At 45.1% G+C, this 27,619-nt stretch overlaps 1 protein-coding gene across 1 annotated transcript in view; it reads left to right on the top strand.

Annotated features, from left to right (window-relative positions):
* KCTD2 (potassium channel tetramerization domain containing 2) overlaps nucleotides 1-18,385 on the top strand; it is a 47,524-nt gene extending 29,139 nt beyond the window's left edge. Inside the window, exon 6 of the mRNA XM_077459329.1 lies at nucleotides 16,861-18,385. Within this exon, the coding sequence (XP_077315455.1) occupies nucleotides 16,861-16,890 (30 nt within the window). The 3' untranslated portion in view covers nucleotides 16,891-18,385. The remainder of the gene's footprint in view (nucleotides 1-16,860) is intronic.
* Nucleotides 18,386-27,619: the final 9,234 nt, after the last annotated feature.

The following is a 27,619-nucleotide window of genomic DNA, read 5'->3' as shown; positions in this document are numbered from 1 at the left end:
AAGTTAAAGGGGTTGTAAAGGTAAATATTTTTTTCACCTTAATGCATTCTATGCATTAAGGTGATAAAACATCTGACAGTGCCTGGCGCCCCCAGCCCCCCTGTTTTACTTACCTGACCCCTCAAAAGTCCCGCGCTCACCTCCGACATCCTCTTCGCCACTCAGGCTGGCCGCTGATTGGCTAGAGTGGATGGATTGAAAGCAGCACAGCCATTGGCTCGCGCTGCTGTCAATCACATGCAATGACACGGCGCGCAGCGGGCGTAGCCGAGTGATACAGTGAGCTGCTATAGCTGCCGGCTGTATCACAGGAGCATGCCCACAAGTGCTTTTCACCATGCGAGGGTACTTGCTGGGGGAAGCCAAGACAGCCGCAGAGGGACCCCAGAAGACCAGGTTCAGGGCCACTCTGTACAAAACGAGCTGCACAGTGGAGGTAAGTATAACATGTTTGTTATTTAAAAAAATAAATAAATTACTTTACAACTCCTTTAAATACGCATAGAACACAAAATAGAACAGCTACCACAGATGTTGAGACATACGACTCTAACTGACACGGTCAGAGAAAAATGTCAATTCCGACATGTTTTCGGAAAATACAGCCACAAGGCTGAATTGTTGCTGTATCCATATACTTCCTCAGGGGTTAGAGGGTAGCGTATTCCTAACATTCTATTAAAAGATATACATATATATATAAAGAGTAGGGCTGCAACTAACGATTATTTTCATAATCGATTAGTTGACCGATTTATTGTTTCGATTAATCGGTTAATAACCTTAAAATAAAAATAAAAAAGGTAATTTTGCGGCGATTTGCATTTTTACATTTTTTTTGGCCAATTTGTTGTTGGGCAGATTAAAAAACACAAATTGCCGCAAAAACGCATTATTACATACTTTTCTGCAGCATCTCCATTGAAGTATATTGAACCAAATACAACAAAATAGCACCGTTTTGCATTAAAAAAAAAGTCTTTGTCTTTTCCAAATACGCAGAAGCTGAAAAAATCATGAATGTGAACGTGTCCCATAGGAAACCATGTAAATTAACTGTAGTGTGTTTCTGCAAAAAGCACCAAAAAAACGCAGAGGTGTGACCCAGGCCTGACATGTTTAGTAACATAATGGGGTTAAAAAAACTAAAATTAGTACAAAGAGCAAATAATCGCTACTGTAAGGGGTTTTTACTATGGGACAGTGAAAGTAATATTTACAGTAGCGATTTGCTCTTTTTGTACTATAAAGGGCTCATTTTTTTTTTTTTTTTTTTTTTAAGCCCATTATGTTAGTGGTTGATTTATTGATTCTGAAAATTGTAATCGATTAATTTCATAATCGATTAGTTGTCGATTAATCGATTAGTTGTTTCGGTCCTAATAAAGAGTGAATACAAAAAATGTGTACATTGAGTAATACAGTAAATGTACTTAATAACAACAATCAAATACATTCTCACACATTAAGATACTTACAAATTCAGTGTTTCTTTAAAATTAGGTAGCACAGGTGGAGACAGATGATCCCTCAAACTTCAAATATTGCTGAATCGTGAGGTAAACTGAGCAGCACTTAGGTAGCAAAAAGACATAGTATATATAGCAAATGTCTAAAAAAATTAAACCAAAATGAAATGTGCACGGCTTGAGCAGCAGATTCCCCCAACCAGTAAGTGGCAAGTGCACTGACTTGTTACAAGGAGGGCCAAGAAAAAAGGGGCTGGAGACGAATGCCTGCCAAAAAGAATAAAAATAAAATAAAGTGTAAACTGAATCTCAGCAGGTCTCTCTATAGAATATGGATACAGCCAGTTAGTAAAATTGTATATAAATATAACAGGTGAGGGGATAAGGCGGCATCAGCAATTCGGCACATGGCCAAACATCAAAAAAGGATGCCGTGTACTGAAGTAGCCTCTAACTGCAGCATTGTATGTAAGCGTATACATGAATAAAGGAAAGGGGATAGTGGTAAGAAGAGTATCCTACCTCAGACCATAAAGCACTTAATGCAGCTCACTCCATCAGAACCTGTATCCTGGCTGTGCAGCAGAAGTGCCTCTAAACCTTACCTGCTTAAATAATGACCCAGCATGGGAGATGACAAAAAAAGAGAGACTATCAGCGCTTGAACTCAATTAAAGCACCTGTGCCAATTGACTACAAGCGGTGTTACATAATGGACCGACCTAGAGCGATCCGTCCGTACACCTGAAGTCTAAGCAGCCTAAAAGGTACTGCCCATAGACTAGGCCCACCCCCGGCTCACGTGGTGCCCGGCGTCACCGGATCACTACCGGTGATGTCAGGCGTCAACAGAGCCACCGACACGTCGCTGAGGGCAGGTAACTACTGGCAAGGGTGGAAAAAATGCCTACTGCGCAAGTGCGGGGAGACACTAACGTGTCTCCCAGTCAATACGCAATGTAGTGCCACCCACAGCAGAAAACCAAGCACCTCCCAGATGAAAACTGCATCAATCCGGAGGCCACCGGTGTGCCGAAAAGTGACGAAAAGCCACAATGCAAAGAGGGGGAATGTCTGCCCAATTGTTTAAATTAAAATTGTAGCTGGCAAAAATGCTAATATAGTGCATATCTATTAAGGTATATGATTCACCAAATGAGAGGTGGAATTCACCAAATGAGAAGATGAAGGCACACATGTTTAACATCTTATACCACTGGCAAAAAAGAAACAGAAAAAGAGGTTTAACATCTTATAATCAAAGTATAAGAGCCCGTTCACACAGGGGCAACTTGGGATCCGACTTCAGGTCGCCCCTAGTCGCCTCAGGTCGGACAACATTTAAAAATCAATGTAAGTGAATGAGAGCCGTCTTAATGCACACTACTGAAGTCGCTCCGACTTCAGAAAAGGTTCCTGTACTACTTCTATCCGACTTGTAGGCGACCGGTACCCATTGATTTCAATGGAAATCGCCTCCAAGTCGGATCTCCGTCTATACGGAGGCGACTCTGACAGAATTATCAGCTCTCAAGAGGGCACTCCACGCCAAATTTATGACTTGTATAGGGACAAGGGGCGGTGTCACATGGCTTTATGTCACATGGGTTGGTGTCACATGGTGACCCCGCCCCCTTACGATGTCATAGTCCCCATGTGACATCAACCCATGTGACCAACCCATGTGACATCAACCCATGTGACCAACCCATGTGACATAAAGCCATGTGACACCGCCCCTTGTCCCTATATAAGTGGCAGCGGAGCGCGTCCCTGGCATTGTGGCCGGAGAGAGCGTCGAGTCAACATCTCCTGGAGAAGAAGAAGAAGAACGGAAGGCGGCGGCGGCGGCGACAGATGACCGGGCCACCGCCTGTAAAAGAGCTATAAGAAGGCGCGGTGGCCCGGCAGAAGAACCGAAGAGGGGGACAAGACCCCCGAAGTCGGAAGAAGAGGCCGGCAGCGAGGAAGAAAGCCGGACTCCTCCGCTAGCAAAAGAGCTACAAGAAGATAGCGGAGAAGTCCGGCGAGAAGACCCCCGAAGACGGAAGACCCCCGGAGCTGTGCAATAAAATATTTTAACCCTGTGTTGTGTTTTTTTTTGTACTTTATTTCACAGGTGAATGGGTAGGGGTACATTGTACCCCATACTCATTCACATAGGGTGGGGGGGCTGGTATCCGGGGGCCCCCTTATTAAAGGGGGCTCGCGGATTCCGATAAGCCCCCGCCCGCAGACCCCGACAACCAACGGCCAGGGTTGTTGGGAAGAGGCCCTTGTCCTCATCAACATGGGGACAAGGTGCTTTGGGGTGGGGGGGCCGCGCGGCCCCCCCTTCCCCAAGGCACCCCCCCATGTTGAGGGCACGCAGCCTGGTACGGCTCAGGAGGGGGGGCCGCCCGCTCGTCCCCACCCCCTTTCCTGGCCGGCCGGGTAGCGTGCTCGGATAAGGGTCTGGTATGGATCTGGGGGGGACCCCCACGCCGTTTTTTTCCGGCGTAGGGGGTTCCCCTTAATATTCATACCAGACCTAAGGGCCTGGTATGCTCTTGGAGGGGGAACCCTAGCCAAATTTTTATTCATAAATTTGGCGTGGAGTGCCCTCTTGAGAGCTCATTCTCTGATTGGCCGCGGCAAAAGTCGCCTGGCCTGGGGCGACTTGTAAGTTGCGTTGAAGTCATCACAAGTCGTGTTGAAGTCATCCCAAGTCGCGCTGTGATCTCAACTCAAGTCGTGTCCAAGTTGCCTGACTCAAGTCGCCTACAAGTCGTGTTGCCCCTGTGTGAACGGACCCTAAGTGTGAGAAACAACATATTGTTTACAGTAACAAATGCAGAGTTTGTATACAAAAATAATCAAGGAACACACAAAGAGAGACCAGAAGACATAAGGAGCAAATGAACGAAAGACACCGTGTGTGTGTGTGTGTGTGTGTGTGTGTATATGTACGTATATATGCGTGTGTGTGTGTGTGTGTATATATATATATATATATATATATATATATTATAATATATCTCTCAAATCTCAGGAAGGGACATGCGTGGAAGAACCGAGGCAGCGGGAAGTGCATGGTATATTTTAACTAAAATTAAATTGAAATTAAATATGTTAAGTAAACCTCAACATAATACATAGTGATAAAAAAAGATTAAACATTATTATCTATGTAATTTATATGTGAGTGACCTCATATATCATTTTAACATTGTGGGTAGTATATAGGGTATATATTCCACCCTTGCCCCCACAACTTGTTCGATATGTCTGCCCAACCCTTACGTTCTTACCACTGTCTCAATTTGTATCCACACATGTCCCCCACAAGCCATATTCTCTAGATATTAAAATAATAGGTCATAAAGAACATATTACAAATCTTTGTCAAAACCACCCGTTGCAAAGCCTGGTAAAAAAGGTTTCTAATTGAAAAGCTTCATTTAAGCCTGGCGGTTGAGTAGCATCTAAATTACATCCATTTGAGCTCACGCTGTAATAGAGAGACCTTAGGGAAAATTCCATTGTGCGTCTGTGCGACATGTCTGCCCAATGGAGCATCCATATCACTTATTTGCATGGCTTTAACGTGTCGGTGTACCCTTTGCCATAATTTCTGGATAGTTTTACCCACGTAAAAGCATTTGCAGCTACATACAATGAGATAGACTACCCCAGTGGTTTGACAGTTTGAATAATGTTTTGGAACATAACAGGTGCCATTTGGCAGATAAATGGTCTTTCTCAAGTCCATATATCAGCAATATGCACAAGAACCACATGGGAAAGTACCCTTATTCTAACAGGGATCTCCTCTAGAAGAGCCCTTAAATTCACTTTGAACAAGAAGCTTGCCTACAGATTTGGCTCGTCTCTAGGTGATCATTGGAACCGGAGACACAAACGGTCCTACTACAGGATCAGAGGTTAAGAGATGCCAGTACTTTTTGCATATTACGAGTATTTTAATATGATCATTAGTATAGGTGGTAATGATTCTATGGCCCTCATTGGTGGTTTGTTTTTTCTTTGGAGCTAAAAGAGCATAGCACAAAAATAATTACTTACAAAATGTTTGAGACGTATATATAACTCAGTGTAGCGTATGCCCTATAGGAAAACACGCAATTCCTCTTTAAAATCAGAAGGTTGTGACATTCATTTCAAATAAATATCAGGAACTAGTATATATATATAAAAAATATAAGAAAAAATACAATAAAAATCCAAGTGTCCTTAAATCGTGCAAAATAAAGCAAATGATTACAAATGCGATTGTTAAAACTGCCGAAAATCGCATACAGTGCCAGTGCTAAAATTTGTTATACAGGTGAATAAATTCTCTAAAACGTAATACAATATTGAAAATAAAAACAAAATCTTATTTAGAATGACAAATGTCCATTACACTGTGCAAAATGTGGCGATTACATCCAAAAAAACGCATAAAGTGCCAGTGCTTAAATATAATAGTGCAAATAACAGTGAACAAAATGCAGTAAACGGTGATACTGGTGATGGTGGGTATATCTCTCGTGATCCTGTGTGATCTGGTTATGGGTGTCCCCTTATCTTACAGCTGTAAGGTAACAGCATGTGACAAGTATATCCTTAGGGTCCTTGATGCTCTTTCCCTTTAAGGTCCCGCTGTGGTGTCCCCAAATCCTGGCGTTTGTGTCCTGCCTATTGCGCTGTATGGCCCCTTTAAATGGTAGCTCTGAGGTATTCAGCGTGGGGGTCCCAGCTATAAGATATTAGTTTCCTGTGGCTATTAGCCAGCTGGGGCCTTTTTCCTCAATCTGTTTCAGTGCACGATCTGGTTGTCGCATCTGTAGGAGGGTCCCCCGGGCTAACTGTTTACGGTTTAAGATAGTAAACAGTTTACTATCTTAAACCGTAAACAGTTACTTCTCTAGAGCAACAGAAGCCTCTTTGCACCACCAAACTTTTCTCTGTATTGGCTGCCAGTGGAGGATTTGTTTCGTGGATACAGCTTAGCCCGGGGGACCCTCCTACAGATGCGACGACCAGATCGTGCACTGAAACAGATTGAGGAAAAGGCCCCGGCTGGCTAATAGCCACAGGAAACTAATATCTTATAGCTGGGACCCCCACGCGGAATACCTCCGAACTACCATTTAAAGGGGCCATACAGCGCAATAGGCAGGACACAAACGCCAGGATTTGGGGACACCACAGCGGGACCTTAAAGGGAAAAAGCATCAAGGACCCTAAGGATATACTTGTCACATGCTGTTACCTTACAGCTGTAAGATAAGTGGACACCCATAACCAGATCACACAGGATCACGAGAGATATACCCACCATCACCAGTATCACCGTTTACTGCATTTTGTTCACTATTATGTTTAAGCACTGGCACTTTATGCGATTTTTTTTGGATGTAATCGCCACATTTTGCACAGTGTAATGGACATTTGTCATTCTAAATAAGATTTTGTTTTTATTTTCAATATTGTATTACGTTTTAGAGAGTTTATTCACCTGTATAACAAATTTTAGCACTGTATGCGATTTTCGGCAGTTTTAACAATCATATTTGTAATCATTCGCTTTATTTTGCACGATTTAAGGACACTTGGATTTTTATTGGATTTTTTCTTATATTTTTTATATATATACTAGTTCCTGATATTTATTTGAAATGAATGTCACAACCTTCTGATTTTAAAGAGGAATTGCGTGTTTTCCTATAGGGCATAAACTACATTGATTTATATATATGTCTCAAACATTTTGTAAGTAATTATTTTTGTGCTATGCCAAACTAGTATCTGATTAATTGCCCTGCCACGGTACCTATAATTCAAGTTCTTATATAGCATACCACCCCTTGAGGTTGGACCATCCCTGTCACAGTATAGCGCACCACTACTTCTTGTTTACTAGTTTACTCTTTTGGGTTTAGACATCTCCCTCCAGTGTGTGCAGCAGTATGTCTCCCTTCTTACCCTGATTAGGCGCAGAAATATCTCTTTATACCATTTCTTAAGATTATTAGCCTCTTCTTGAGGATTAGAGCAATTGCACTTGATGCGCAGGTATTGTCCATAAGGGATGGAATTAACCAAGGATCTGGGATGGAAGCTGGAAATGCAGGATAGTATTACCTGCAGTGGCCTTCCTGAAAAGCTTACAAAGCATATTCATATTGTTTTTAAATATTTCGACATCCAGGAAAGTAATCTTGGACAAGTCATGACACATTGGGAATTTGAGATTAAACTCATTCTTATTCAGTGCCACCAAGCATTCGTCCAGCAATGATAAAGATCCATTCCAGACGAAGATGTCATTGATGTACCTATGCCACATAATAATGTGGCACAGGTACATCGAGAGATCCCCATCGTTGAAGATGGTCCGTTCCCATTCCCCCAGGTACAGGTTCGCGTAGCCAGGGGCACAGCAAGTGCCCATGGCTACTCCCTGCACCTGGAGGAAGAAACGGCCATCAAATGAAAAAATATTGTGAGTCAAAAAAAATTCCAATGTCATCAAAAATTAAGTAATTGAAAGGAGCTTCTGTGTGACTGATTTGAGATAACACCTTACGGATGCGAGATAGTCCTCTGGCATGTGGAATTGAGCTATAGAGGGCTTCTACACCGATACTTACTAGAAAACTGGGAACTTGAACACCTTCAATAATTTGAAGAAGATGAATAGTATCACGAATATAGGAAGGTATGATGAGTTCATCTATTAATCGTAAATGTATGTACAGATGGCCTTGCTTAGGAAAGGGGGGAAAAAATGTTAAGGTTGCTGCGGCCCTTTAATTCCTCAGACTTTGTCAGAAGTCTGTGGTCTGTAGCTATTTGTAGTATTGGTATGGGCTGTTGGCGCTACCTCTGCTAAGTTACTTTAGCCTCTACTAGATTGTTTATTACCTCTATCAGGTGACCCAAAATATTTTACAGGTGCTTATTATAGAAAAAATGAATAAAATCAATGAGTGTGCACCCCTATGCCAACCATATATATACACTAGTAATTACAGTAGCATACAGTAGGATAACCAGTGTCATGTATACAGCTGGCAGGTGGAACCGTTAGATGCAAGGCGCACAGTGGTGGAGAGTCTATATGCCTACAACCCCTTAGGGGGATGTGAATCTGGTGAGTGGGGACCTAAAGGGGGCACGAGCACAGAAGTCACCAGATATATACGATCACAAACGTCACCTTTTTCTTCTTTCTTGAGCTGGGATCCTGAACGCTGCTGAAAATTACAAGACACCAGTTGAACTTTATATACTGAGCACTATTTTTATACATACTTGTTTTTGTTTGAACTACTTTTTCCACAATCTTTACAAACCTGACGGTTGAGGACTATTGAATATATACATAATGTAATGTGACCATTTGTTCGGTCTACAGTTATCTTTACATATAATGTGTGGTCTTTGTATGGTTCATTTTACCCTATGTGAGGATTTGGACTGATAGCTGTAGGGTTTATTTGCACAAAAAAATTCTTTTTGCACTTTATAACCTTTATTGTAGTATCTATGCACCTTACTGGTTTATAACCTAGATATGCACTTTACTAGCTTATAATTTTGCACATATATGTTTAAATCACGTTAGCATTATAAGATTGAGACCTGAAACGTCCCTGCGTATACAGCGGAGTGGGACTGTGCATGAGGTAACACTTTTGGGTCCTTAATCTATAGGAAGGCACGCTACGCACAAATATAGGGCTACATTATTTTTTGTTCTATTTTTTTTTACCTTTTGTTCTACTCTTTTTGTAGTTTTTGGTCTATTTGTCTTTTTCTTCACCCCCCCCGAGGGCCATTATCCTACTGTATGCTACTGTAATTACTAGTGTATATATATATATATGGTTGGCATAGGGGTGCACACTCATTGATTTTATTCATTTTTTCTATAATAAGCACCTGTAAAATATTTTGGTTCACCTGATAGAGGTAATAAACAATCTAGTAGAGGCTAAAGTAACTTAGCAGAGGTAGCGCCAACAGCCCATACCAATACTACAAACATCTATTAATCGAGATAAGTTTTCAGTAATGGACCCATTACCCGAAAGTATAGGCCTACCCGGGGGCTTCTGTGCATTCTTGTTTTTTTTTGGCAATGCATAAAAAAGTAGCAGCCCTAGGGTAGGGAACAGTGATGAAATCCCATGTTTGTTTAGAGATGACTTAATTTTCAAAAGCCATGTCGACAAACGAGTAAATTGTTTATTAAATGCCTCTGCAATATCAGAGCCAACAGGGGGTGATACTATTCATGGTTACCAAGGATGTTCATACACATTTTATTATAGTACTCATTGTCCATAAGGATAATATTGCCACCCTTGTCACTGGGCTTAATAGTGATATTGTGGCCATTGGATAGATCATACAAAGCATTTTTTTTCATTTTTTTGAAGATTTCCTATGGGGGAGGTGTCTGTTCCAATGATTTAATTTCTGAGTAAACATTTTAAGAAAAGTAGCTACTCCATGATTGGAACTTGGAGCAGGATACAAAGAGGAGGTTTTCTTTAAAGTAGATTTACCTACTATATAGCCGTGGAAGGATTAGTAGTCGGATCAAGTAAAGACTCTAAGTCAATGGTGTCTATAAGATCTACTGGTTCATTCTCCTCTAGTAGGGCTTTAAGATTATCCAGGGCCTGCTGCTCACTAAAGGTGCGGCAACCCTCAGTGCCTGGCTTATCTTTTTCAAACATACTTTTCAATAGTAATTTTCGTGTATACAAATGTAAGTCCTTGATGACCGTGAATTTATCTAATTTGTTGTTTGGACAAAAGGTCAAGCCCTTTGAGAGAACTGAGATTTCATCAATCCATCACAGCCAGTGAGCCAACGAGTAAAGAGCGGGGGCAATGTCCATTCACAGGAGCGTGGCTCGAGAGTGAGCCTACTCGAGTGCCCCCATACCAAGAGTCTTGCTATTGGGGCGGTCATGGGGGGGGGTCAGGACCATTAGCGGGGGAACCAAAAAGAAGACGATCGGGGCTGCCCTGTGCAAAACCATTGCACAAAGCAAGTAAGTATAACTAGAGGTCAACAGATATGGGTTTTTCTCTGGCCGATGCCGATATTTAGAAATCATGGCGGCCGATGGCCGATATATGATGCCAATTTTTTTTGGGCCGATATGTTAGGCCGATTTTTTTTTTATTTTTTTTTTATCCCCCTTCATCTCATAAAACGGAGACCTTTCCCACTGGGGCATTTTTTTAGGCGCTTTTGGGCTAAAAATAGTGCCTGTAAAGTGCCTGCAAAAACGACTCCCCTGCAGTCTGTGTGAAAGACAGAGTGCTTTCACACTGAGGCGATGCGCTGGCAGGATGTTAAAAAAAAAAAAAAAAAGTCCTGCAAGCAGCACGTTTTGGAGTGGTGTATACCGCTCCTCCACCACTCCTGCCCGTTGATATTAATGGGCACCACTGCCGAAGCGCATGCAATGCGATTTGGCAGCGGTGCTTCACGGGCACATTTAACCTCTTCTTCGGCCGCCAGCTGAGTTATATGCGCCCCACTAGCAGCCGAATAGCACCACTAAAATGATGGTAAAGCGCTGCTAAAACTAGCAGCATTTTACCATCAACGCCTGCCCGCTCCAGTGTGAAAACAGCCTATAAAATAAAAATAGGTAGTCAAAACTTTTGGACGAAAAAAAAAATGGGCTAACTTTACTGTTTTTTAGTTTATTTTTTTAAAATCATTTTAGTGTATTTTTTTCTCCCATAAAATTGCATTTGAAAGACCTCTGCGCAAATGCCGTGTGACATAAAATATTGCAACAAACACTATTTTATTCCCTAGGATCTCTGCTTAAAAAAATATATAATTTTTTGGGGGTCTAAGTGATTTTCTGGCAGAAAATACAGCACGTTATTGCTGAGGCGGCCGGTGCCCATTTTCTAGTAGCCTCAAGTAGTTTTGCCTCTAGCGCTGGGTGCTTGTTTCCTTCCAGCGTACTTTTCACTCATAAACACTTGGTGGATAACACAGGAGAGAGTGGACAGCAGCAGCACAGCGCAGTACCTGGGTCAGGATGGTGAGTCCTGCAGGGGGGGCCCTCAGTCTGTAGCAGCTAGCAGGGGGGACATTTTGTGTGACTTGCCTTAGGACCCTAAGTGGTGACAGGCAAGTGTGGGTCAGCATGCCGTTGGAAGCTGGCGCTTCTTCCCCAGACATCCCTGTTATTGCAACTGGTTCCCCTGCACCTATGGTGCCTATGGACGCTCTGTCGGCAGTCCTGGAGGCCTTTGTTGCCAAGGTGGATGCGGCGTGCGGGCGCAAGGGGGGTAAAAAACGCCCTCTGCCCCCACTGTCTTCTGGGGAAAGCTCTGATTCAGACTCGGGACCCGCTGTGACAGGCGGTTACTGTTCTGACTTGTCAGAGGATGCAGACCAGGACAGTGAATGACTCTGTGTCCGGGTCAACACAGGAAAAAGCGCTTGTAGGAGCACTTATTACAGCGGTGCAGGATACCCTAAAAATGGAGGATACTACGGGGGCATCTACAGAGGCGCCGGTCCCTTTGGGTCCCACAAGCCGGCCCGCGTGGCTAAGGTGTTTCCTTACACAACTTATTTTGATACATTTATTTACAAGGAGTGGAGAAAACCGCAGAGCATGGTGGTGTGTTACCCCTTTTGGTGAAAGTTTCCTGAAGAAATGGGCATGTCCTCCAATTGTTGACCCCCCGGTATCCAGGTTAAATAAGGTAACCACGATTCCGGTGGAAGGGACTCCTGCTTTCAAGGACTCTGCCAACAGAAGGGCCGAGGTGGTTGCCCGATCCATATTTACGGTGGGGGGGCAGTATTGCTGCCAGTGTTAGCCACGGCCCTGGTGTCACAGATGCTTACTGAATAGGCAAAATTGTTGCACCGTGAGTTGGAGAAGCAACAGGCTTCCCTGGTCTGCGTGGAGCTGGCAGACCAGTTGGTGCAGGGCCTTAAATATGTCTGTGATGCGGCCTTGGATACGGCTCCCTTGCGCTCTAGAGCCTCTGTATCAGCAGTAGTGCTTCGTCACCTGATTTGGCTGAAATGCTGGTCTGCGGACCAGGCATCTAAGAAAGCCCTGGCAGACTTGCCTTTCCAGGGAGAGAGGCTATTTGGTGCTTCACTGGATGACATTATTAAGAATGCTACTGGGGGTAAGAGTACGTTGCTCCCACAGTCCAGAAAAGGGAAGGAGCTACGCTGTAGGCAAGGGCCCTCCTTTTCTACTCTAGAAGCGTATTTTTCGTCCGCCTGGGTCGGCAGGTAAGCGTTCCCAGTCCAACAAGGTGTCTGCTGAGGGACAAAAACCTGCGAGCAAATCTGTTACCGTATGAAGGCTTGCCCCCGCCCCACTCTCAGGTGGGGGGTCGCCTTCGGGAGTTTGCAGCCTGGTGGACCTCCCTACTTTCTGACCAGTGGATCTGTGAACTGGTTTCATCAGGATACAAGAAGATAGTTTCTTTCTTGTCCGCCAATCAGATTTTTTCCCTACAACCTTCATCTTCTTCCGGCCTGTTTGGGGCAGTACAGGACCTGCTGCTGCGTGGGGTGATAGTACCTATACCGACGCCAGAAAGATTTCAGGGATTCTACTCCAATCTTTTTTGTATTCCCAAAGAAGGAAGGGGTCCGTCCAGTACTGGACCTCAATGCCCTCAACAGCTTTGTGAAGGTACAAAGGTTCAGGATGGAATCAGTTCACTCGGTGGTTGCTGCACTCCATCAGGGGGATTTTCTGGCATCCCTGGACATCAAGGACGCATACTTGCATGTCCCCATATGCATAAAGCATCAGAGGTTTCTGTGATTTAGGGTCGGGGACCAGCACTACCAATTTGTAGCTCTCCCTTTTGGCCTGGAGTCGGCACCGAGGGTCTTCACCAAGGTGCTAGCCCCTATTTTGGTTTTGCTAAGGCAGCGAGGGATCGCAATCCTGGGTGACTTGGATGACCTCCTTCTGAGAACAGCTTCCGCCTCAGAATTAAGGGAGAATGTGGCAATCGCTATGCAAACTCTTTGGGAGTTTGGTTGGGTACTAAACCTACTGAAGTCAATGTTGGTGCCGACTCAACGCCTGGAGTACCTCAGAGGCAAGAGTCTTTCTCCCTTCGGACAAGAAATTCCACACTTGAGTCTTGCAAAAGAAGATCCTGTAAAAATGGGACAAATCTCCATTGTCCTTGGATTGTCCAATTCGGGTGAGCCAGCTAGTGAGGGATTCCCTGCTCTGGTGGTCGCCGGCCCTTTGGTTCGGGAAGTCGTTCCTTCCTCTTCATTGGACGGTGATCACAACGGACGCCAGCCTGACTGGTTGGGGGTGGGAGTTTGGGGCATACAGTCAGCCCAGGGTCGCTAGACCCAGGAAGAATCCCGCCTGTCGATCAACGTGCTGGAACTTCGGGCAATCAGGCAGTGCCTCTCCACATGGTCACAGAGGCTGCAGGGGCATCTGGTCAGGATCCAGTCGGACAACACCATGGTGGTGGTGTATGTCTTCCATCAAGGAGGAACAAGGAGCTTGGCTGCAGCACTGGAGGTCGCTCACATCCTGCGGTGGGCAGAGAGGCGCTCTGTCGGCCGTGTACATTCTGGGTGTAGAAAACTGGTGAGCGGACTAAAGTCGTCAGATGCTGGACCAAGGGGAATGGTCGCTACATCCAGATGTATTTCGGCTCCTTTGCTTAAGGTGGGGCATGCCAGATGTGGATCTCCTGGCTTCTCGACTCGAGGTACATAGTTTTGTGGCCAGGTCAAAGGATCCCTGAGTGGATTCTGCAGGCGCGTTGGTGGCCTAATGGGGGCATTATCTGCTGATTTATTTTTTTTCCCCCACTCAAACTTCTACCACATCTGCTTTGCAGAGTGGAGGTGAGGGGATTCCGGTAATTCTGATTGCCACAGATTGGCCTCGGCGTCCGTGGTACGCCTACACAGTACGAATGGTGGCGGATGTTCCTTGACGACTGCTGATGCGAGAGAACCTTCTATCGCAAGGTCCAATACTTCATCCTGCTTTACCGTCACTGGCTTTAACGGAATGGCTGTTGAAAGCCAGGTGCAATGGGACCGAGGTCTGTCGGATTCGGTAATATCCACAATGCTGAGGCCATGGAAGTCATCTTCTCAAAAGATTTATCATCGTACGTGGAAGACCTACATCTCCATGTGTGAGGAGATGGGGTGGTGTCCACGCACATACTCGCTTTCCAGGAGCCTGCTGTTTTTGCAGTGAGGAATGGATCAGAAACTTGCCTTAAGCACCATCAAGGGGCAGATATCAGCTTTGGCTGTCTTTTTTCAGCAACCCTTAGCGACTCATTCATTGGTGAGTACGTTTGTTCAGGGGGTTCGACATGTGGCCCCTCCAGTTCGATCACCACTACCTCCGTGGGATTTGAATCTGGTGCTCTCGGTGCTTCAGAAACCGCCATTTAAAAACATTTAGGGAGATCCCCCTTATTGACAGTTTCTCAGAAAGTAGTCTTTCTAGTGGCTATTACATATGCCAGGAGGGTTTCTGAGTTGGTGGCCTTGCAAGTCTTCCTACTTGATCCTCCACAAGGATAAAGCGGTCCTGTGTCCGCAGCCTTCGTTTCTGCCAGAGGTTGTTTCAACCTTTCATATAAATGAGGACATTGTGCTTCCGTCCTTATGTCCTCGGCCTTCACACCCCAAAGAGGTGGCTTTGCATTCCTTGGACATGGTCTGGGCTCCGCGGGTGTATGTCTGCTACAGCTGCTTTTCGGAGGTTGGACTCGCTGTTTGTATCGGTGGCTGGTCTGAAGAAAGGACTGGCGGTCTCATCGACCACCATTTCTTGGTGGATCAGACAGATTGTGGTTCAGGCTTATGCCATAAGGGGACGGGCGCCCCCCTTTCCTGTAACGGCACATTCTACCAGGGCAATTTGTGCCTCTTGGGCTTTCTGACATCAAGCATCGGTTTCCCAGCTGTGTAAGGCGGCGACCTGGTCGTCCATTCACACTTTCACAAAATTTTTCCAAGGTTGATGTGAGCACATCTTCGGATGCATGCTTTGGCAGCAAGGTTTTGCAGGCTGCTGTTTAAGGTTGCAACTCCTCCGTTGAGGAGCTCTGGTTGTTATAGGCGGAGTTATTTTCTTGCTGTTCCCACCCCTCGTTTCTTTGACACTGCTTGGGGACGTCCCTAAGGTCAAGATGAAGATGCTGTGTCCGTCAATGAACGAAAGAGAAAATAGGATTTTTTTACTTGCCGTAAAATCCTTTTCTCTGAAGTTCATTGACGGACACAGCACCCACCCCTCCTATTTATGTTTGCACTGCTTTTGATGAACTGAGCTGCTGGATGCAGTGTGAAGGGTTATAGCCAGTAGGACCACCCCCTGGGCGGTACTGTGCAAGTGTTGCTGTTTTTAACACTTTTTCAGCCTAGTCCTCTACTAAAGGGGCAATATAACCCTAAGGTCAAGCTGAAGATGCTGTGTCTGTCAATGAACTTCAGAGCAAAGGATTTTACGGTGAGTACAAAAATCCTATTTAAAGAAATAGAAAAATATTTGCGCATCAATAACGCCCTCTCAGGATCCTGGAACCTGGACCCCTGACCCTCTATCTGAACAGTGCCGATTTGCCCTGTGCTGATCACATGTACTCTACCAAGAAAAAAAAAACCTCTCTAGCAATATACACCAAACTGAGCATATGCAGCCTGACTCCAGTAACTATGCCTTATCCTGGACCTGTTCTGGAGTCAGTGGAAGAAGAGGAGGATCTGTGCATACAAGATCAAGCGGCCTTTTTACACAATGCAGAGGATTAACCCCCTCAGGTTCCACAGTGATCATGGTTTACTGCATATACAGACTGATTTTACTGTTATGGGTTTAGTAACACTGACTGACTGATGTATTAGATATTTTTTTTTTCGACTGTGACTGCTTGAATAGCAGTCCTCCCTTCAAAGAACACACAACATTTTGTGACCACCAGGTGATTCAATGTACGCTCAGGGGGCATGATACATTGCACTTCCAGTACGTGTGTTGGATAGGGCTGGATATAATCGCTTGGAGACGTGAGTCTGTGGGTGGTGAATATTGCGGAGAGGTGATTTTTTTATTTTAATTGCTGGTAATTAGATTTTAGGGCATTAAGATAATGATCATACACAACACATACTGTATATACATTTCCTATACCTGGTAACATCATGTGAATATAAAGTGCCATTGTTTCAAATGTATTTTTAAAAGACGCTATTTTTGAAGTAATCTGTTGTAAAATAGTTCACAGGGATGATCAGCACTGCTTTATGTCTATGCATTACACTGTATGCTATTCCCTTATAGCTGTTTTAGATTTTCATTGTTTGTCTTTCCAGATTCTTCAGGAACGAGGATCTCGGATGTAAGGAAGAACATGGACTGGAATCTAATTATGAGCTATGTCCAGACTGTAACCAAAGCCCTCACTGCCTGCCGAGCTCATGCGCTGTATTCCTCAGTGATCCCCCTTGTCCTCAGCAGGCCTTAACATCCCCAAATTAATGAGGGGAAACTTGTGAACATAGTAACACAGACAGTGTCTCTTCTTGTGGGCCTGTGCTTTGTATTTTCAGGTTATGTAGGAATGATGTCAGTTATTGTGGGGTGGGAGGTTAAAATCTGCTTGTTTGCAGGTGCGTGTATATATATATATATATATATATATATATATCTTTTTTTTTGTGTTTGTCCTTTTGTGGCCTGTCATCGTTTTCTGCTGTGCTCCAAGGACTTGCCGGAACCTGGCATGTTCACTGCCTTTCTGCTTCATAGTGGAATCTCTGGCCTTCCAATTGAAATCTCTTCCTTTCTGACAGTTGCCAAAAGTCTTTCTCTGTTTCCTGTTTCTAGGGCTGCTTACAGGGCAGTCTTGTCCTCGGCTGTGCTATTAAAGAGGAACCATCTCCTAGAGCATCATGTCTGATACATGCATTTCTACATACCACTGGATCTCAAGAAACAAAATTAAGACAATTGTGGACTTTAACTGAAATGATCATTGTTACAGCACAGAATGCTGCTTATTCCACCATGGTTACTATTCAGCAATTCTTAAGGGAGCATATATAAGGTATCTACAGTGCATGCATATACTTACAGTACTTAGCATGGTATTGTGTCCAGTTTGCAAGCAGGGTTGTGGATATTGTCTCATTTTGGATTGCCAGCCTCACTCGGGCTGCTTTTTCATTGAGCAAAGCACAAACTTTCTTAACATTCCTTCCATACAGAGAAAAGATGTGGAGCCAAGTAATTTATGTTGTTGATGTGGATGTAAAAATTTGTCTTGCAAGAACTGTTTCATTGCCAAAGCTAGTGTGTAATTTTTAATGTGTCCTCTCTCTCCTACATTTACCTGTGGCTGCCAAGTTAATCTGTTTGCAGTATGCCTGTACAATACATTCTTTGTATCTAAAAAGCATATCTTTGTTATGATATTGAAAAGGGAAGAGGTCAGCACACTGTAATTACTGAATGATAAAATCGGTTTGTTCTTTAAGCTTCAGCAGATGAGAGAGAGAAAATCTATTTGTATTGAGGTATCTAGCTGTGATAATACTATGCCACTGCACTGACTTTCACTCACATCTGTTACTACTTGCATACTTTAAGGTGGAAACCATTAAAATAATCCAGAAGGTATGCATGAGAGGCACTGGATCCAAAGTTAGTTCAGTTTCACAAAGTGGAATAGGGACTGTGCTGAAGAGCACAATGGCAGCCCTGAACCACAAAGAGGGCTCTAAATGTTGCTTTGGCTGGAACCCAGGTTTTTTAGGAAAGACAAATGCGACACACCACTAGTTTCAAAGTCAGCTGCTAAAGCCTGTTTTTAGCACAATAAATGTATACTTCAGCTTCCTTTTAGTCCTTTCTCTTCTCTATCCGTATTCTAAGCCCTGATAAAGGAGGTGTGTTTATAGCCCCAGGAATGTGTTGGCTTTTTACCATGACATTTTATGACAGCATAAAGTCTACAGGACTATTATTGGTGTGGCTCTTGTCTTTCCTCTACTACCAAGTGTTCATCTTTTACAGAAAAAATGTAGAGGTGTACTAACCCCCATTTCTCCAGCTGAGCTGTGAGTATCCCTGTAGCCACTCCAGTGGTCCAATATTAGAAATTGCTGCTCTTCCCACTCTTCTCTGTGCAGCAATTCCGGGACCTGTATAAAAATAAAATCGAGCATGGGAGCCACTTTCCAGATATTGGAACAATATGTGTTGGTTAACACTGGTTCGTCTAGTGGACAGGATACCACCAGAGCTATGGGGGATCAATGAAAAAACAACAGTGATGAGACAAAGATGTTTTAAAAAGGTTAGCAGATATGAGGATCAACCACCGTGTATCAAAAAATGAAAAACCTTTATTCATAAATCGGAAAAAAGGGGGCCGAACCACTAGGGTTAAGGTTTACACCTTGCTGGTGAAAAACAGCCCCCAGTGCATCCATTTTAAAAACGCATACAAAAATTGCCAGCGTTGTCACAATATGGCGCCAAACATAACCCCCCCCCCCCAAACGCACGCATATGCGTGATCAGCATAGAAAAACTGACTACTTGGGTGACTTAAAAATACTTAACTGTCTATACCTAGCATGTCCATGATTAGGGTTTGTGCAATAATAATATAAATTGATTTGGTTAGACAGGTATACAAGTCACTCCTGATGGTATGGCACAGAAATAGGGAATCATGCACCGGTTATGCTGGTTTGATATATCAGCGTGTACCATATAGACTGTGATATGAATTTGCCAATGTCCATTTAATAAAAGGAGAGAATGTCTCTGCAGAGGATAGTTTAATCCAATCCTGGGTGAAGGTGGCTATTGGTATAGGAATACTGTAAATGCCTTTAATAATCTTCACAGTTCAGCAAATAGATGGTATAATATATCACTAAGAGCACAGTTGAAGAGTATCACAAGGACAAAATAATTAGATTTTTGCCCAAAGGCTCTCACCACTCAATGGTAATAGGCTGGAATGAAGATGGTATATAATTCGTCTTCCTTCATGGATGCGGCAGTCAGCGTTTTTTGGTGAGTCCTTGAGCTATACTCTCGTGGTATTGCGTCGGCTCAATGTTTGGTAACAGAGGCTAGGTATCTGTCAGGGCTGGCTTAGCCCTTCCTTCTCTGGGTTGGCTGCTCAGCTGTCGGCTAATTGCCAGCTCTCGCTCTCTCCACAGTTACCAGTTGTTCCTAATCTTGCTCGTCTGACCTGCCTACTTAAAGCTGTCCAGCTCACTTCACCTCTGCCTTCGCCTTGGTCACATCACAAGAAACCATCTCCTGCGGTTCTGTTTAAATTCTGGCTTGCTGACATCCCTTCTGGCTCCTTATCCTGCTTGCTATTGCTCTACTTGGATCCCTGACTTCTGGCCTGGCTGATTCCCCGATCTGGTTATTGAACTCTGGCCTGGCTGAGTACTCGATCTGGTTACTGGACTCTGGCTATGCTTTGACTACGCTTTTTCTATTTACCTTTTTATTTTTGTTTAATAAACAAGTGTGATTTAATTGTACTTCTGTCTGTTTGATTCATGGTTTCTGACAGTAGAAAAAGGCCATGAATTCAGAAGCTACAGTCAATCCACTTGTTGGTAATATTTTTTCCATATTGGATGAGCAAGATCACCGCATGGATCAGTTTGCCATGGCGTTACAAACGCTCCTGAGTCGCGCGGCTCACCTGGAATCCCCCGCGGTGGCGGCTCCTCTACAACCTGCCTACAACCCGCCTCGAGTATTACCTCTATAAGAGGTATATCTGGTTCCGCTCCGCTTCCCCAGCGATTTTGGGGTGATTCAGCTCAATGCAGAGGGTTTCTCAATCAGGTTGAGATATACTTCGAGATGCTGCCCCAGACGTTTCCCATGGACAGAAGCAAAGTAAGTTTTGTGATATCTTTACTTTCTGAGAGCGCCTTGGCCTGGGCTAACCCTCTATGGGAGACGCAAAAACCTGTTGTCTTGAGTTACTCTCAGTTTGTGGCCTTCTTTAAAAGGGTGTTTGACGTTCCCGCACGCTCCGCTTCTGCTGCCAAGTGCCTCATTTCCATCAGAGTACGAGAACTGTTGCCGACTACGCCATTGAATTCCGTACTCTGGCAGCAGAGGTTGCTTGGAACAATGAGGCACTCGTGGCTGCTTTTTCTCATGGTCTCTCGGATTCCATCAAGGATGAGATAGCAGCCCGAGATATACCCACTGAGCTGGAGAGCTTGATCTCGTTTGCCATCCTCATTGACTCCAGACTCAGAGAAAGACTTTCTCTTAAGGATCGCTTGCGGAAGCCTCCTGTACGTTTGCCTCCAAGCTTTGAACCCATGCACCTGGGCTTCACGCGTCTCTCTGCGGATGAGAGAGCCTTTAGGAGGAGGGAGAAATTGTGCCTTTATTGTGGCCAAGCAGGTCACTTTTTAAAGTCTTGTCCTACCCGTCCAGGGAACGCCCGAACCCTGAGGTCCTGTCATGGACAGACCTTAGGTGGTGTTTCGTCCCCAGTTATCCAGAAGGATAAGCCCCTGGTTTTGGTCACCCTTTCTTGGGCTGAGTCATCCATTGAGATCCAGGCTCTAATCGACTCTGGGGCTGCGAGCCTGTTCATTGATGCTGCATTTGTTTCGCAGCACTCGATTCCGCTGCAGCTGCGTGACACTCCACTTGCCATTGAGGCTCTTGATGAGAGACCATGTGGCTCATGAGATGGTTCGGTTGTCCGTGGCCGTAGGGGCTCTTCACCATGAGATAATCAATTCCAAGTTATTTCCTCACCCAGGTTTCCGCTGGTTATTGGTTATCCTTGGTTACAGAGGCACAACCCCTCTTTTGATTGTCTCCGTGCTGTGTTCTCCTGGTCACCACAATGCAGTGAGACAAGCTTCCTGAAGGTATCCAAGGTCCTGTACACCTCTTCACTCCCCTCCCTGCCAGAGGAGTACGCGATTTTAGTGATGTCTTTGATAAAGCCGGTAGTTTGCCTCCACACCGGTCTTATGATTGCGCAATTGACCTTCAACCTGGTGCCATACCTCCTTGTGGCCGGGTTTACCCTTTGTCGGTCTTGGAGGATAAGGCCATGGAGGAGTATGTTGCTGATGCACTTTCTCAAGCTTTCATCCGCAAATTCTCATCTCCTGCTGGTGCTGGTTTCTTCTTTGTGAAGAAGAGGAGCGGTGAGCTGAGACCTTGTATAGATTATAGGGGTCTCAATTGTGTCACGATTAAGAATGCCTACCGGATTCCATTGATTACAGAGTTATCTGACCGCTTTAAGGGAGCAACCGTTTTCACAAAGCTGGACTTGAGAGGGGCATACAATCTCGTGCGCATTAAGGAGGGCGATGAGTGGAAAACTGCGTTTAATACCAGAACAGGCCATTATGAATACCTGGCAATGCCTTTTTGGCCTTTGTAACGCCCTGGCAGTTTTCCATCAATTTATTAATGATGTCCTCCGAGATTTGTTGCAGTTGTGTGTGGTGGTTTATCTTGATGATATCCTCATATTTTCCAAGTCCCTGGAGAGCCACCACACAGATATCTGTCGTGTGCTTAAGAAACTAGGAGAGAACAATCTCTATTGTAAACTGGAGAAGTGCGAGTGCCATCGTGAACAGGTTACATTCCTGGGCTATGTCATTTCCACTGCTGGTTTTTCGATGGACCCAGAGAAAGTGTCGGCAGTCCTACAGTGGCCTCGACCAATGGGTTTACGTCCTCTGCAGCGTTTCCTGGGCTTTGCTAACTACTATCGGAAGTTTATTCGTAACTTCTCATCTCTGGTCAAACCTCTGACTGATATGACCAGAAAGGACAGTAACCCACAGAGTTGGTCTCCGGAGTCCATTAAGGCCTTTGAGACTCTCAAGGCTGCCTTTATTTCTGCTTCTGTGTTTTCACATCCTGATCCTACGTTGCCTTTTATCCTAGAAGTTGATGCTTCTGAGACGGGAGTTGGTGCCCTTCTGTCTCAACGTCCTAGCCCTGAGAGCGCTATGCATCCGTGTGGCTACTTTTCCAAGAAATTTTCACCTGCTGAGTGCAATTATGAGATTGGTGACAGAGAGCTGTTGGCGATCATTTTAGCCCTGAAAGAATAGAGACATCTTGAAGGTACCACTGTGCCCGTTCTTATTCTTACTGACCATAAGAATCTTACATTCTTGTCTGAGGCTAAGCCACTCTCTCCTAGAAGGGCGCGATGGGCTCTTTTCTTATCGAGCTTTAATTACATTGTCTCATTCTTACCTGGTACTAAGAATGTAAGGGCTGATTCTCCTTTGGGTGACAAAATTCTTGCTGCTCAGGTCCATGCTCCTCCTGATAAACCTTGTGACCACTGCTTTGTGTATCACCCGCAGTCTAATGGGGCAACAGAGCGAGCCAATCAGTCTTTGGAGCAATTCCTACGTTGCTATATTTCTGACCACCGTAACAACTGGTCAGAGCTATTACCATGGGCAGAGTTTGCTCACAACAGTGCCTTGAATTCTGCCTCCCGATTGTCTCCAGTTATGGCGAATTATGGTTTCCAACCTTCCATGTTGCCTGACTCGTTTGTTCCGCAGAGTATTCCTGCGTTAGAGGCGCATCTCCGTGGTCTTTGTTCCACTTGGGTACAAGTCCAGGAGGCTTTGCGTCATGCTAATGATAGGTACAGACTCCATGCTGACCGCAGACACCTGCCTGCACCTTCCTACCAGGTTGGGGACAGGGTCTGGCTGTCCTCTCGCAACCTCCGGCTTTGTGTTCCCTCACTGAAGTTTGCACCTCCGGTTTATTGGGCCTTTCTGTATGCTTCGCAGGATTATCCCAGTGGCTTGCGCGTTGGACCTTCCTCCTAGTATGCGCATCTCAAATGTGTTTCATGTCTACTTATGGAAACTGTTGGTCTGTAACCAATTTACCACCTCAGTGCCACGCCCTCACCCTATTCAGGTTGAGATCCATGAGGAGTATGAGGTACAGTCCATTGTTGACTCCTGTAGGTTCAGTGGGTGCATATAGTACGTGGTGCATTGGAAGGGGTACGGTCAGTTACGTCAGAACTTCATTAAAGGGCCATCTAGTGCTGACAAGTCATATTGTAATGCAAAAAATACATGAGGAATGAGGAGAGATTATGCGTATACAATAGACTCAGTCTTTTTATATACAAATCCATATAAGTCACGTATATGTAGAGGAAAAGGTTGTGAATTTGACACCCCAAGAACATATTAAATCCTTCCCAGAAAGTGATTTTACTATTACTTGGACTTAGAACACCAAGTTTGACAGACATTTTAGGGCTCAAGGAAAATTTTAAGGCTTAGCTCATTAAGCCATTTTGGCCAAAAACTATCTGGCCTAAATATCGAAGACTTTTCTTTCCTAAGTAACACTGTGTCATAGTCTCCTCTACGGTCTGTTAAAGTGGAAGTAAACTTGTGGATTTAAACAGTTACAAAAAAAAAAAAAGGCATGCCGGGAATGCTAACTGCACATTAGCTGTGCTCTCAGCCAAACTATCAAACCATCCAATGGCTGGTGTCATAACGAATCACATGTGCAGCACCATAGCAGTTGAAGATTAAACAGAGGCAAAGATGGCAGCTCCCTTGGCTGAAAACGATAGGGGAGTTTACTTCCACTTTAAGCTTAAGGCAAGGAAGCCCTTAACCTTCGGACCGGTGGATTGCCCACCATGACATTCTAAGAAATGTGCTACAGGGGCTTTCTTTTTTTTGCTTAATGCTTTTTAGGTGTTCACCGAATCTGACACGAAGCTGACGTTTAGTTTTCCCTAAAGTGTTTTTGCACGGGCACTCTAAAATATAGAGGACCCACATTGTAGCACAGTTAATAAACTGATTTCATATTCCCGACATCTTTCCGAGTCGTTGAAGACCTTCAAGCGTTCAACATAGTTACACATCCCACAGTGCCCACAGGGGTACATTCCAGTCAACCTAGGGAGGTCCGTGAGCCAACTTCTATTCAGTGGATGAATGTACTCTGATTGCACAAGTGTGTCATCAAGATTCTTAGTTCGCTTTGCCACCATGCCAACAATTGCCTCCACACCCTTTGAACGTGCTAGTATGTGCCAGTGGTTCTGTAAAATCCTACTGATCAGGTCCCACTGTACACAATACTGTGTAATCAGTCTCGCCGGGCCCTCTGGTGTATCAGTCTTTTTTCCTTGGGTACTTAGGAGATCTACTCTGGTTTTCTGCCCAGCAATTCTTTTAGCCCTTCTGAGGGTGCGGTGAAAGTAGCCTCTTTCCCTGAAGCGTCTGTAGAGTATGTCAGCCTCACGTCTGTAATCATCCTCAGTGGAACAGTTCCTCCGAATCCCGAGGAACTGTCCCACTGGGATCATCTTAATCAGTGACTTCAGATTGGTGGCTGTCCGTGGAGAGGAGGGCATTAGTTATTACCTTTCCATAGGTTTTGGCTAATAATTTGCATGTCTCTAATCTTATGGAGAGGTCAAGAAATTAGATCTCATGGGGATCCACTGTATAGGTCAGATGTATATTACGGGTGTTGTGGTCAAGTTCATCCATGAATTGAGTCAATTCTGTCCTAGATCCCACCCAGTTCATAAGTGCATTGTCGATGTACTTTAGCCAGGTGCAAGCATTGCCCAGGTACATTGACGAGGCCTATACCCACCTATTCCTCCCATCATCCCAAGTGGAGGCAGGCATAGGCTGGCGCTCAGAGGGCACACATCGAGGTGCCTCATATTTGTTGATAGTTAAAGCCCATAAACTGAAAAAATTCAGGGGGCCTGACCTTGATATGTTGCACAGAGAAGGGTGGATATTTCAAACCCCCGTCCTGCTAGAGCAACTACTGGGACACTGGCAGCTTAGCACCGCCAGAGGTTAATACAGCTAGGACTGAGGAGTTGTGGTGTACAGTGTTGCCTGTCCTTTTTATGGTTACACACACCTCTTCGTTGTATCTATAATGGCAGCCATGGCTGTCTTTAGGCTGAACTACAAATATGTCTACCTTTATTCTATATTATTAATTTTGTTTTTACTTCTAATTAGTATTTCTATAGCGCTTTTCTCCCTGGGGGGGCTCAAAATAGTTAAGAGTTGAGGCAGCCATCTTGTGTGCTCAGTTATAGTGGTTGTAAAGCCTTAATGTTTTCCCCCACTTATGCATTAGGTGAAAAACCTTCTGTGCTTCAGTTCCCCTCCCCCCTTTTTTTCTTACCTGAGCCCGATCCTATTCGATCCAACCGATGTCGCTCTCCTCATTGGACAGATTGATAGCAGCAGGAGTCATTGGCTCCTTCTATTGTCAATCAGAGGCTGCGATGTGGGGGGAGGGGCCGAGTCCTGCTGTCTGTCAGTGGACGTAGGGTATACCCATGGAAAGTGGCGTTCCAAGGTGGCACCCGATGAAAAGGAGCCTGGAGCAGCGGTGGGTGACCCCAGAAGAGGATCGTGGCTGCTCTGTGCAAAACCATTGCACAGAACAGGTAAGTAGAGGCATGTTTGTTATTTAAAAAACAAATCTTGAATGCTTACAACCACTTCCCGCCCAAGGAAGTCATATGACATCCTGGATTTTCAGTGGAAATATCTGAATGATGCCTGCAGCTACCGGCATCATTCAGATATCCTTGTTTTCCAAAACGACTTTCAGGACAGCCACCCACCCAAGAGATCATGGCTCCACCTCCCAAAGGAAACCCCTCCCCCATCAGAGCTTTTTAAGGGAAGTCTCCACGCAGCCGCCTCAGTTTTTTGTGTTTCCTCCAACCAGGAGGAACACCTCCGGTGGGAACCATGATCTCTTGGGTGGTCCTGGGGGTTAGGTTCTCACCTGGGATTTTTTCTTTTTTAGGAGCTTGTCCTCCCATCTGCCTCCCGGTGAGGATGGTCCTATGGGCTCCCTCTTCAGTGCTCGGGGAGAGCGAGTACATTGCAGGTCCTGTGCCCTATTTTTGGCATCAGAGTGGCGGCTGCACCGTTTTGGATTTCCCATGTGCAGCATGCGCTGCATTGCAGGAGAGCGGTCGTCATCTTCCTAGCGGCCAGGACAACTTCGGCCGCGTCCTTCGGAAAAGGGCGGGACTTCCAGTGGCGTGCCGCGTCATTTCCTGGCGCTGGAACTCAGGGGAAGAGAGGAGGACCAACTGGCACCTTATTTCCGGTCGGCGCAGCGGCGATTTTAAATCCGGGACTGGCGGCGGTGGGTCTGTTTGCAGCCATGGAGAGCAATACAGACAAGGGGGCAAGCCAAGGCGCCAGCAAGGTGAAAGTAGGAGCAGTGCTTGGCCCGGATCCTATGCTCCTGTGGGGGGGAGGAGTGATCACCCCCCCCCCCCCCCACAGGAAGTGGAGGGGGGAAGTGGGAGGCCTCCTTAAAGCGATATATTCCACTTTAGGTATTGAAGAGAAGAAAGACCCTACATGATCGCATGTATGCAGAGCTAGGGGATTCCAGATCTCGCACCTTTCCAGTGCATTCCCTTTTGTCCAACATGATCGAGAGAGTGGTTGGAGCCTGAGAAGAAACCCTTTTTTTCCAGAGCACACAGGAGGTGTTTTCATTTTGAAGATAACCCAGACCTAGTTTGGAACAAGGTCCCAAAGTTAGACTCTGCCTTCTCTCTGGTCTCAAAATTGACAGATCTAGCCTTCGACGATATGGGCACGTTAAAGGAACCCATGCATAAGAAGATGGATCTACTTCTAAAAAGATCCTGGCAGCCGGTGATGATGAATTTGAAACCGGCCATGGCAACAACCTGTGTGGCAAGAAATCTGGATCATTGGGTTATCCAGTTAAAATTCTCATATTTTAGCTGATTCCCCTAAGCAGGAGATTTTGGATTCCTTTCCTACTCTTTCAGCAGCAATTGCGTACATTGATGATGCCTCGGCGGAGTCTGTCCGCATGACAGCCAGGTCAGCCGCCCTGACTAACTCTGTTAGAAGGGCTTTGTGGCTGAAAACCTGGCCAGGGGATGCGGCCTCGAAAAATAGGCTATGTAGCATTCGTTTTGCGGGGGATTTGTTGTTTGGCTCAGAATTAGAATCCATTCTGGACCGAACGGCGGATAGGGAA

This window comes from Lithobates pipiens, unplaced genomic scaffold, assembly GCF_037356315.1.
Source record: "Lithobates pipiens isolate NorthernLeopardFrog02 unplaced genomic scaffold, aLitPip1_a1.2 Scaffold_28, whole genome shotgun sequence".
In the NCBI taxonomy this organism is placed as follows: Eukaryota; Metazoa; Chordata; class Amphibia; order Anura; family Ranidae; genus Lithobates; species Lithobates pipiens.
The sequence above is the reverse complement of the archived record's forward strand: the minus strand, read 5'-3'. Positions and strand labels throughout refer to the sequence as shown.